Source organism: Alosa alosa, chromosome 6 (genome assembly GCF_017589495.1).
Source record: "Alosa alosa isolate M-15738 ecotype Scorff River chromosome 6, AALO_Geno_1.1, whole genome shotgun sequence".
Lineage (NCBI taxonomy): Eukaryota > Metazoa > Chordata > Actinopteri > Clupeiformes > Clupeidae > Alosa > Alosa alosa.
The window spans coordinates 17,328,552-17,341,157 of NC_063194.1; the positions used below are offsets into that span (position 1 = coordinate 17,328,552).

General features: G+C 44.6%; 1 protein-coding gene and 1 long non-coding RNA gene across 3 annotated transcripts in view; both read left to right on the forward strand.

Moving 5' to 3' along the window:
• Positions 1-12,606, forward strand: part of LOC125296280 — a 313,747-nt gene that overhangs the window by 206,537 nt on the left and 94,604 nt on the right. The gene's annotated exons all lie outside the window — the stretch shown is intronic.
• The window catches only part of LOC125296268 (glutamate receptor ionotropic, NMDA 2B), an 86,826-nt gene that overhangs the window by 70,387 nt on the left and 3,833 nt on the right, over positions 1-12,606 (forward strand). The window contains 6 exon segments of the mRNA XM_048246081.1: positions 2,535-2,688; positions 3,118-3,243; positions 4,523-4,752; positions 5,061-5,221; positions 5,810-5,997; positions 9,761-9,999. Coding sequence (XP_048102038.1) covers positions 2,535-2,688; positions 3,118-3,243; positions 4,523-4,752; positions 5,061-5,221; positions 5,810-5,997; positions 9,761-9,999 — 1,098 coding nt within the window.

Sequence of the window (12,606 nt, forward strand, 5' to 3'; positions counted from 1 at the left end):
AGTCATGCAAGGTCTTTTTTTGCATGTTATCCACGGTGGAGCCAGTCAGGCATACATTAATGCTAGTCAGCTCCGCTACCTCGATCAAGGGTAAATAGGCCATGTGCCATGGCGAGTTTAACATGCCAGCCACGAGCCATAAATCCTGCCACGCGCTCAAGGACCCGGCACGAGAGGTGCCGTTACAGTGGCTGCGCGATTTCGCTTGTCTTCATCTTGTTTTAAGATTGAGTCATGAGTCCCACAGTGTTCATGTGACATTCCTCATGTCCTGCACATCAAACAAAAAACTCAAACTGCCTGTTTGCTTGATAGTGCAATGAATAATAAAAAACAATACTGTCTCCATTGTTCCACCATAAGATAGAAAAGTAGAAAAGAGAATGATGATGATAATCCCTCTCAATTCAACACCAGAAACATGCCACCCTCACTCTGAGTCAGGGGACTGTTTTGGATACACTAACGCTCGTCTAGCACTTTGCATTAGTGTTAGCGTGCTACATGTGTACTGGCTCTGTGTGTCACTGGCTAGTCCATGTGGGACTGATGCATCATCTCTTTCACACCTATAAAGGAATGTTAATGAGGACGGAGGACATCTGGCGGCCACGTTCGCTCTCCCCCTGGCCCACTGCCCACGCTATATCTCTCAGCCTTAATGGCACCATCTCCGCAAAGTGGGAAAGGGCTAACGTTAGCGCACATGCATCATATGGATAGGCTGCCGCGTAGCTTATCACCAGTGTATCCTACAAGCATCAGGCATTCTTTAGTACCTCTCTTTTGTGAAGGTGCTGTCCTTTGTTTAAACTTCTTCTTTTCGCATCTCTTTGGCTCTTTTGTTGGTGTTTGTTGTTGTTGTTGTTGTTATTTGGGACGTGACCCAACTTTAGATTTTGCTCATGCGGTCGGCATCGATGAACGGAGCTTAAACTGTGGTGGCTAATCCCCGTAATCCAAAATATTTGAAGCAATACACTTGATTACATGAATTCTCCCAGGCCTGTGTAGAGACACTCACACACCTACACACACACACACACTCAGATCTACACACACACACACACACACACACACACACACATACATACACATACATACAGAGACACACATACAAAAACACACAGATACAGTGCCCAAAACCACAGCCACATATAGGCTCTCTCTCTCTCTCTCTCTCTCTCTCTCTCTCTCTCTCTCTCTCCCTCTCTTTCTCTTTCTATCTTTTTCTCACACACACTCACTTTCCCTCGCTCATTCTCAATAACACCCACGTAGGTCACTTTCATAACAGCGAAAAAAAGCCGTGGGAGGGGAGAGACGGGAGGGGGGCAAAGGAAGTGAACACACTCCACTCCTAGATGGACTCATTGCCCTATGGGATGCATGCAGGGAAGCACACAGACACACAGTCAGACACACACACACACGGACACACATAAACGCCCACACACAGTCAGACTACTAAGCAGACAAGCACACAAGTCCTCTCACGTACAGTACACACACAGACACATGGATGCAAAAGCATATATATTCACACTGTCCCTCAGGCAGACAGGCACAAATACACTCATTATCATAGTCTCACTCACGCACACTCACACACACATGCACAGACGCATACACATAAAACACCAACCAGTCAGCCATGGACCTTTTTACATGTAGACAAAAGCAGATCTCCTCCTGACTACTTTCCACTCCTTTCCCCTTTCTCTCTCTCTCTCTCTCTCTGTTTCTCTCCCTCTCTCATTCTTTCTCTCTCTCTCTCTCTCTCTCTTTTGTCTTTCTCACATATACACCTCATTAACTCAGTCTGTTTTGTCCCACTTTAGCAGAGTGCTGTAGGGCCCAGGTATTTAGGGCTAAATTTACCTGTAGAGTTGGAGAGAGAGAGAGAGAGACAGAGAGAGAGAGAGAGAGGCAGGACAGAAAAGATGGAGGGGAGGGGAGAGGAGAGGAGAGAACGCAGAGAGAAGAAGGGGAGGGAACGGGACGGCTATTTCCAGCAGCTCTGACCCACTGTGGTAGCCCAGTTTCTACTCTCTTCATTCTGTCTTTCTCCATCTTTCTACGGCTTTGTGCTTCATAGTCGGAGCCAGCTAGTCTGGGTCACTATGTATGGACTTAAAACTTGACCTTCGCACTTGAAGTCTGATCCCTGATTCCCCATTCACCTTTCTACCTACCTCTGTCTGCCTGGTGTTTATCTATCTACTGTATCTATCTATCTAACTATCTATCTATCTATCTATCTATCTATCTATCTATCTATCTATCTATCTATCTATCTATCGGTCTGCCTGTCTGTCTGTCTGTCTGTCTATCTATCTATCTATCTATCTATCTGTCTGTCTGTCTGTCTGTCTGTCTGTCTGTCTGTCTGTCTGTCTGTCTGTCTGTCTGTCTGTCTATCTATCTATCTATCTATCTATCTATCTATCTATCTATCTATCTGTCTGTCTGTCTGTCTGTCTGTCTGTCTGTTGGTCTGTATACCTGACATTCTGACTGTCTTTCTCTTTCAGGTGGTGACTAAAAATGCCCACATGGCTGTGGGGTCTCTCACCATAAATGAGGAGAGGTCAGAGGTCATTGACTTCTCTGTGCCGTTCATCGAGACGGGCATCAGCGTCATGGTCTCACGTAGCAACGGCACCGTGTCACCCTCAGCCTTCCTTGGTGAGTCGGTAAGCTGTCCAGCATTGGCCACAACCTGGACAGCAGGCTATACTTCAGCCCCCTTTAGTGCTTGCATTGTGTCAATTTAATTTATTTGCCTTGGTTGTTTTTATTGGTATTTTGTAAAATGTTGTTTGATATCTTGTAAAATGGGGTTTTTCACTTTACTTTGGAGAAGAACATTAAATTAGTGAATAATTAACTACTTCGATTGTATTCTTTTCAAAATGTCTGTACACACTCTTTCTAAACACTGTCTCTAATGGTCCTTGATTCTCTCTCTCTCTCTCTGCTCCATCTCTTTCTTTCTTTCTTCTCCTTTCTCTTTCTTATTTCTCTTCTTTCTTTTATTACTCTTCCCTTTGTCTCCCCTCATTCGCTGTGTCCTCTCATCTCCACTCTCTCTCCCCTTCGCTCTCTCCTTCTCAGAGCCCTTCAGTGCGGATGTGTGGGTGATGATGTTTGTGATGCTGCTGCTGGTGTCAGCCATGGCTGTGTTTGTGTTTGAGTACTTTAGCCCTGTGGGCTACAACCGCTGCCTGGCGGATGGCCGAGGTGAGTGCAGCCAGTGCGAGCATGCAAGATACACACACACACACACACACACACACACACACACACACACACACAATTTCATTTATTTCGTCTTACACACGCACACACACACACACACATAATCTCCCTTGCCCTCAATGTATTTTGCTCTCTTGGTCACACACACACACACACACAACACCACCATATACACGCACAACAGCCACACACCCACACACACACACACCTCTTCCGGGCCTCTTGTGGTCCACTCTCCCTGCAGTGGCCCCTCCATGCAGGTGGCGTGTCTCTTCTTATCCGTGTCAGCGCGGCTCATCCCCGGCCTCTTCATGTTTTTTAATGCCGGCTCTCGTGTGTTCTTGCATGTATTTCCATACTTTCAGGAATCACATGCCTCCACTGACAGTGTGGGCTTCCTCTTTTATTAGATAAAAAAGGAAGAAGGGCAGGTAAAAAAAAAGAGAGAGAGAAAAAGAAAGAAAAAATCAATGCCTTCCATCCGATTCATGTTGGTTCTATATATAGAGACTAATGCTTTTTTCCTGTCACTTACATCTCCCTTCATCTTTGGGGGAGGAAGACAGTATCCAGAGATATTGTCACAAGCAGTCATTGTGTTCCATAGCTTGGCGGGGGCAAGGAGGGTTAGGCATGTGTTTTTTTTGGGGGCGGGGGAGAAATGCCAGGGGCAGCTAAAGCTTTTCACTGCAGAGATGTGACGATGACGCGCACAAGCAAGCAAGAGTGGGGCGAGCAAAAGGAGCTAGGTGTTGAGTTTCAGGTGCACTACTAGACAGGGTAGACTATCCCCAAGCGTGAGTGGAAGATCTCTATTGCTCACCTCAGTACAGGTCATGTTCCGCCTCACACATGCGTTCCTTTAATTCTCTTCCGAGTCATACCAACGTCGTTGTCATGTTTTTATTTCTCCCACTGGGAGTACATTTACTGAAACAGTGCGTGTACACGAGCTTGAGTAGCTTGGCGTAACAATGTCTGTTAAATAAGTAAGTAATGTGCAAGTGTCTTGTTGTATATTTTTTGCAACACATCAACGACTGCTGTTCTTGTCTGGTGGTTACATACTGTAGGACCATATTATTCAGTGATAGCACAAAAGAGGCACATAAATGAGAATTTATATTCTCTAAGCAGCATTAAACCTTGCCCTCTCCTCTCTCTCTCTCTCTCTCTCTGACTCTGACTCTGTCCCTCTCTCTGTTTCTCTGACTCACACTCTCTATCATTCTCTCTCCCTCTCCCTTTCTCCTTTCCTCAGAGGCTGGAGGTCCATCCTTCACCATTGGGAAGGCCATCTGGCTGCTATGGGGTCTGGTGTTCAACAACTCCGTGCCGGTGCAGAACCCCCGAGGCACAACCAGCAAGATCATGGTGTCCGTCTGGGCCTTCTTCGCTGTCATCTTTCTGGCCAGCTACACTGCCAACCTGGCCGCCTTCATGATCCAGGAGGAGTACGTGGACCAGGTGTCTGGCTTGAGCGACAAAAAGGTAGAGACGCTTTTCCTCTTCACCGTACTGGCTTGCTTCTCTGTTTTTAAGTTGTACCTGTCTGCCTCTCTGCGTGTCAACCCCATGTCATCTCCTTCTCAGCCAATGTTTCTCTCCCTCCGTCTTGGCCTTATTTTTTTTGCCCAAACTCCCTGTCTGAGTAACACTCTGCATTATTCCCTCCCTGTTCACTGTCTCTCGTTACCTTGTGCGTTTATCCTTGTATGATTCTATTCTTTTCCCTTTTTCTACCATCTCCACATTTATCCTGTCTTTCTTCCTCCCCCCTTTCCCTGTCTGGATCACAGTTCCAAAGGCCGAACGACTTCTCACCTCCCTTCCGCTTCGGCACCGTCCCCAACGGCAGCACAGAGAGAAACATCCGGAACAACTACCCGGAGATGCATGGCTACATGGTGAAGTTCCATCAGAAGAATGTGGATGAGGCCCTCCACAGCCTAAAGACTGGGTGAGGAGTTAGGGAAAGAAACTTAGCTCTGCAAAGTGATTGTAATAAAATAAACAGATAAACAAACAAATAAACAAATAAGTAATCATAAAGAAAAAGGAATGCATGAAATTAAGGAGGCATTTTAACAACAACTAACTCTAGCGCACATTTGTGCTTCTGTGCAGTTAGTCATGCAGAGAGTAAAAAATGTATGAAAGTTTGAGGTTAGATTGAAGTTCATGCAAATAGATTTCCGATGGAGTAGCGCTGCAGCTCATTGGGACTTGCTGGTCCTCATTTCAATTTCACATCGGAGTCATCTGCTGTCTGAATCACACACCTCATTTCTAGTATTGTTTTGCAGGCGGAATACAATCTGCATTGTTTTGCATTTTTACAGCAAGAGGGTTAATTATCTTGCAAATGAGAAAATTAGGATTTGAATGAGCAAACGAGCGACTCAATTTGGCAATATTGCCCCTTTCTGTTTGTTATTCTGTTTCCTTTGGTCAATGTGTTTCTCTTTTGCTTTGTTTACTCTCTCTCTCTCTCTCTCTCTCTCTCTCTCTCTCTCTCTCTCTCTCTCTCTCTCTCTCTCTCTCTCAGTAAACTGGATGCCTTTATCTATGATGCGGCTGTGCTGAACTACATGGCCGGTCGAGATGAGGGCTGTAAGCTGGTCACCATTGGCTCGGGGAAGGTGTTTGCCTCTACTGGCTATGGCATTGCCATCCAGAAGGATTCTGGCTGGAAGAGGCATGTGGACTTGGCCATCCTGCAGCTGTTTGGAGATGGTGAGTGACATCCGCGGTCTACCATCCGCAGTCCACCATCAACTGTGTGTGAGATCCCCAGAGAACTGCCAGTGGGGCCATGCACTCATAAGAAGCACAGGGTTTAAAACTACTGGAATGAGACATTTGAAATTCAATTTTAAGTGCTACTTCCTGGGGGAGTTTAATTTGCAGTAACTGTGTTTCCTTGGGTCAGATACATTACAGCCAGGGATTGGATAAAATAAAGAATTTGGCCAAGAACATATAATGCAGATTGATAGGAAATGACAATGTATTTATCTTTACGTGGTGTATGGATAGTTTTCATAGAACATTAATTGAAACTATAAATGAACTGTCAGTGTGAACCCTTGTGAGCATCTTGATTGGCTTGAACACGCCTCTCAATCAATTCTCTCATCAGTCAGCCGATCAGACCCACCACCATTATTTATTGTGTGTCTAATATTTTGGCTAGACTGCATTTATGGCTACCCAACAGCTAGTGATTTATTTTGCTCTCCATTGATGACCTGACCAGCCCCACCATACTGACCACCAGCTGTGATGGACAGAGCTCTCCTGGAGATTTAACTCTCCCTTCAGAGTTTTATTTACAGTGGTGCACCATAGCTTATGAGAAGCAAACAGCCTTCTATCGATCTTGTCCATCTTGTGGGGTAGCAATAGTGAGTTTTACATTGAAGTAAATAGTTAGTTCTCATTGTGTGCCCACTGGATTGTAAGAGCCAAATAAGGGTGTTATGAATATAATATTATTAAGTTTAATAACTTAGTAAGTTGTGAAGTACAGTGATGCTTGTCATGAAATTAACTTGAATAGAATGATTATTTGTAATGATATAAAATCAGGACCATCAAGTTCAACTTAGTAGTAGAGAAGGTAGTAGAAGCTTTGTTTTAGCAGTATGAATTCAATACTTAAATCTAAGTTTAATAACTTTATCGTTGATGTACATGTATACTAATAGGTTTCCTCAAAACATTGTAGCAAACTGATTATACTGATCATATTTTGTGCTTACCTATAGAGTAAGCTGTACAATGTACTCAGGTGTGCCTGCAATATTCTGAAGAACTTTGGATTAAAGGCCTATACTGTACATGTAATGCTATAATGTTTTTGGGTCTGTTGTTTCGGTAGTCCACAGGTTACACAGGGCACAATGAATTGTGCACACTGTCTTGTGGGGCTATTGTTGTTATTGGGCATCAGTGTGTTTGGGTTTGTTTGCTCCTGTTTCCATAGACTAATAGGTTGTGGAGCCTTTGGGCTTGCTCCAGTTCTCTTTCGAGGATCGGGATCCTGGGGCACTCCGGAGCCAAGTGTAGTGTCCTAGTTAAGGTGCCAGTAAAGGCACTGTTGTGTTTCTGTCCTCTGTGGATGAGCATGGGAATATGGGTTAGGGTGGAGAGTCAGCTCTCCATGGACAGAGAATAAGAGTGTGTGTGTGTGTGTGTGTGTGTGCGCGCGCGTGCCTGGATCTGTGTTCTCCGGTCTGTGGTCTTTATCTGTTTCTTCATGCGCATGTTACTTCCTATACAAGTGTATCATTTACATCAGTGTTTCTCAAAGTGTGGTCCGGGGACCACTGGTGGTCTGCAAGCTATCCCAAGTGGTACGCGAGCAGACGTGGTAAAATATAATATAGATGAGTTGTTTGCAATATTGAACCAACTTGTATGTAAATCCAAACAGTTCTGCAACACTGTCTATGTAAGATATGCCAGTTTAAATCATATGAATTCTCTGATACAATAAGCAAAGTGCAAAGATACTAAGCAAGGTGGTTCAGTGAGTAGGCCTATTGTGTAGGCTAATATACTGTTGAAGTAGGTCTAATCTTTTATTTTTTTAAACAAGGTGGTCCGTGTGTTTCTTTTTTATTGGTTAAGTGGTCCTTCGTCTGAAAAAGTTTGAGAAATATTGATTTACATCTTTGTGCTTCGCTGAGTTTGTGCTGAGTTTTGTTCGCTTGACGGGGTGTCTATGCCTGAATGGATCTTTGACTAGATTGTGTGTGTGTGTGTGTGCGTACGTGTGTTTGCGTGTGTGTTTGCAAGCGCGCGTGTGCGCATGTGTATAGGTATTACTATGTGTGTGTGTGTTTGTGTGCATAGGTATTAGTGAGTGTGTTGATGTGTGTGTGTATTGCCGTGTGCTTACATTCTTATGCGTAAATGGGTCATCAGGCAGTGTTGGTGAGTTAGTGAGTCCCTTGCCCCTCTCTCCCTTCCTCCCTCCCTGGATTTCAATGTCGCTTTGACACGCTCCAACATGTAGTCCTACCCGCTGTGGCCTAGTTTTTACTACCAAACCGCCCGCTCACTTCCTCCCCAGGACGGGGGACCAGTCCTGACTTCCACCGCAACCAAACCAGGGACCATGCCGCGTGACTGAAGCCCAGAGACATGGCCTCTCCCTGGGGAACAAAGACGGGGAGCTGGTGTGTGTGTCTGGGGTGGGGGTGGGGGGTGGACACCAGCCCATCCGGGCGCTACCCAACATCCCGCTACATCTTCAGCAGCCTGTAGCGAGCCCGCGGGCCTTCCAGTCACATGGGTTGCAGTGTGAGTCTGGCTGTTTAGACAACAGTGACGCACTGGGTTGTACGCCATGATTAATTAATGGCAGAGTGTCCCTAAGCGGGCCAACCATGTGCAGGGATGTGGGATGAGTCTGGGGTGACCCAGTAAATGGTGTCTGTGTGTGTGTGTGTGTGTGTGTGTGTGTGTGTGTGTGTGTGTGTGTGTGTGTGTGTGTGTGTGTGTGTGTGTGTGTGTGTGTGTGTGTGTGTGTGTGTGAGTGAGTGAAAGTAAAAGAGTCTGAGATGCAATTGCTTAAGTGGAGGATAACACACAGGCGGGGTGAGTGTAAAAGGCGTGTGATATTTGTGTCACCGGGGACTGTGTGATCTCCCTGTAATGTGATCTGATGTTTGAGGAGTGCACTAAAATACCCGTCTGTGTTCCTCTGCCTGAGGTCCATCATATTCATAGTCTGTTCGGTCGTCCTCTATGGCCCATTTTTGCCCCAACCTCTTTGTCCTCACACTTTGTCCACTGTTGTTACACCTCACACCCATATCACTTCATCCCGGTCCATCACCACAATGACCACACTTCTCTGTCCCCAATCAAATGTGTGACCTTTCCCAGGACAGAATCACTATGCCTCTTGTAAGAATATACAGTATACCCTGTCTGAGAACATCAGATTCAGCATAATCTCCCATATGCTGATTTTATCAAGATAACAAAGAAAGGTCCATGTTGTGGCAAACTGAGGTGTCAATGATACCAACCAATTGTAGAATGGGCATGGCTGTAGGCCAATGAGAACCATCCCATTCCCAGGCAAGGGGGAGAGATAATTATCACACAGAATAACAGAAGGTTGCCAGACCTGTCGGTATTAGAAGCCTCATGTAAAGTTATTTTTTATTTTATGTGTGATTACGTGTGTATTCACTTGTACTGTAGCTCCCTTTAAATTGAACTTATGACTTGTTGAGTTGAGCCTAAGATGATCTTGTGAGTATCCCTTTCTATTGCCTCTCTCTCTCTCTCTCTCTCTCTCTCTCTCTCTCTCTCTCTCTCTGTCTCTCTCTCTCTGTCTCTCACTCACTCACACACACACACACACACACACACACACACACACACACACACACACACACACACACTCCCCCCTCCCTCTCTCTCTCTTTTACTGTCGCCCAGTCCCCTCTCACCTGTTCAATCTGCTCGTGTCCCGCAGGTGATATGGAGGAGCTGGAAGCTCTGTGGCTCACTGGGATCTGCCACCACGAGAAGAACGAGGTGATGAGCAGCCAGCTGGACGTGGACAACATGGCCGGCGTCTTCTACATGCTGGCGGCCGCCATGGTGCTGTCGCTCCTCACCTTTATCGCCGAGCACCTATTCTACTGGCAACTGCGCTTCTGCTTCATGGGCGTGTGCAACGGCAAGCCTGCCTTCACCTTCGCCATCAGCAGGGTGAGTGTGACGTGGCCGAGCAGCATTCATAGGAAGGAACACAAACAGCATGCAAACGCATATGGACTCATGAACACAGAAACAGAGACATCCAGAACAAAAAAAACGTATGCAACAGAGATTTGCGTAAAACAGCTTTGTTAAAAAAGACTATTTTCAAGACCATTAACCAAGCCATATTAATATACATGCAAGACATACAATTACATTTATTTACCATAGTTGTGTATTTCAGGTAATATCAATATTTTTGCAGTTGTGTTGTTAGCAATAGCAATACTCAATTATAGTTCTACTGAAATTACTTATAAACAAAATAAAAAAAAAGAGTTATGAAAATTCATATATAGCGTTTTGGAACCAAACATTTTCTTATACATGGACAGTTTTCAAATGTGGTAATGATAGTTGTCAATAAAGCACAAAAAAGATTCTAATGCTGTATTTCACCTGCCAGAGGATTTTGAGCTGGCTGATTTCACTCTGTTTTCCATTCATAGTCCTATAAATACAATTTGTTCAGCAAGGACCAGTACCAGTACTCCCTCTGTTTGTCTCGTGGTTTCCTTTGCCTTTGTGTCCACAAGCAAAGCTGGCCAAGCATATGGTCTCCGGTGGCCAAGCAGAGCCAAGCCCAGAGTGTAGACTGACTCTTATTCCCTTTTTTAAGCCTTCAGTTTTTTATCCCAGCACCCATTTCACATCGGGGGGTAAATATTTACTAAACGCTGAGCCAAAATCAATTTCTAACTCAACGAAAATTAGCCAGAGGAGCCGGGAAGGTGGATTTACTTGCCCTCATGGGAGCAAAGTCACCTCCAGGTATTTTGATTTGCATTCCAATTGTTTTGACGTGGGGGTGGCGGCAGTGCTGGCCCCTCTTGCTGTAATTCTGAGTGCCTGGCGAAGGTGAAATGCCTGCAGTCGAAGCCACATGGCTTATTTACCGCTTTGCCACACGCCGTTGAGTCAGTCAAGACTGCCCCGAACTTCCCCCTCCTGAGCTGCACGAAGCATTCTAGGTATAGAGAGGATGTACTGGACCAGAGAACTGCACTATCCCATAATATGACTCTTTGTACTGTCACTAAAAAAACCAAAGAGCTTTGAAATATTTTTAAATGTTTTTAAAATATTAATTATCATTTATCCCTGTAACTATGCAACAACCCAACAGTGTAAAACACTTGAGAAGTTCCTATTATTCCTTATCTGATGAATGTGACTTGTTAATTACATTAGAATCAAACAATGCAAACATCAGTTTATTATTCATTTGAACAGAACATTATAAATTAGGTTTCAAAGGTTTCAGATATTGACTGATTCAATGACTGAACATCAGTGCATATCCATATAGCATGGCTTCCTCATATGCACACATAAATCTTTCAATTCATTAAATAAAACACAAGGTTTTGATGTCAAACTATTGTGAAAGTACACAACAGTATGAAATAATTGAGTTTAAGATTTTTCCTCAGCCTGCACATTATTAGGACCTTTCCTGCTTTTATAAATATGACACCATACCAGAACCTCACCAATGCAGAAATTACGCAGGCCACTTGAATTCGTTTTTTTTTATGTGCATCATCATGCCATTGTTCTGAAGGCTAATTAACCTCAGTTTGTTCAATTAAGCTTCATTGTACTCACACTGTCTCATTTTGTGGCATGACAATCTCTCATTGTCTCACATGGGCTGAGGTTTGCTCTCAGAAACCACTCCTTACCACCCCTGAATCCTCTCGACTGATTCAGGGTTGTTTAACTTCACAGCATAATCCAATAAACGCTATCATCACCAGCACTGCTATTAACACCATAAACCCCACGCCGTCAAAATGAGAAATGCGTCACACCCGTCCCTCTCTCTCACACACGTGCCAGAGGTTTGTGTGGGGCCACACAGTGCCACACTAACACCTTTCCTCTCTGTCTGGGCGAATGCCACCTGCACATCTGTCATACATGCCTCCGAGCTCATGTCGACGCAGCGACACTCAACCTAATCTGCATCCACCGCTAGCAGTAGAGCATTACTGACGTCATACCTTGAGCACAGAGTTAAATGTTGTACCACACATCCATAATCTTTTATGGATTATTTTTTTTATTTCTTGCTCACAGTGTGTCTCACTTTTCAGCCTCAGGCCATAACTATTAGTATTTACACATTCCACTTAAATCAGCTGAAAAAAGTCCTTGGCTCTTTTTTTTTTTTTTTCACCAGCTCACAAATACTGGCATTCGTTATGCACCACATCATAGTGTGGGGAGAGCATTCATCCAGTGCCAGATCCCATAGGACAATCAAAGGGAACGTGCGCTCACACACACACACACACTCCCTCTTTCTCTCTCTCTCTCTCTTTCTCTCTCTCTCTCTCTCTCTCTCTCACACACACACAGTCATAATTGCAAGAACATTCTGTCATTTAGTTTGTTTGTTTTTGATATCTGTAAACAGTTCATAAAGAAATAGTGGAAGTGAGCCGCCTTAATGGAGATGGAAGGCCAGTCCTGTCATTTGACATTAAACAGGTTTGGCAATGAGAAAAGGTACATAGAAGAGTGTCAGTTAGAATTCGGCAGCTAAACCAC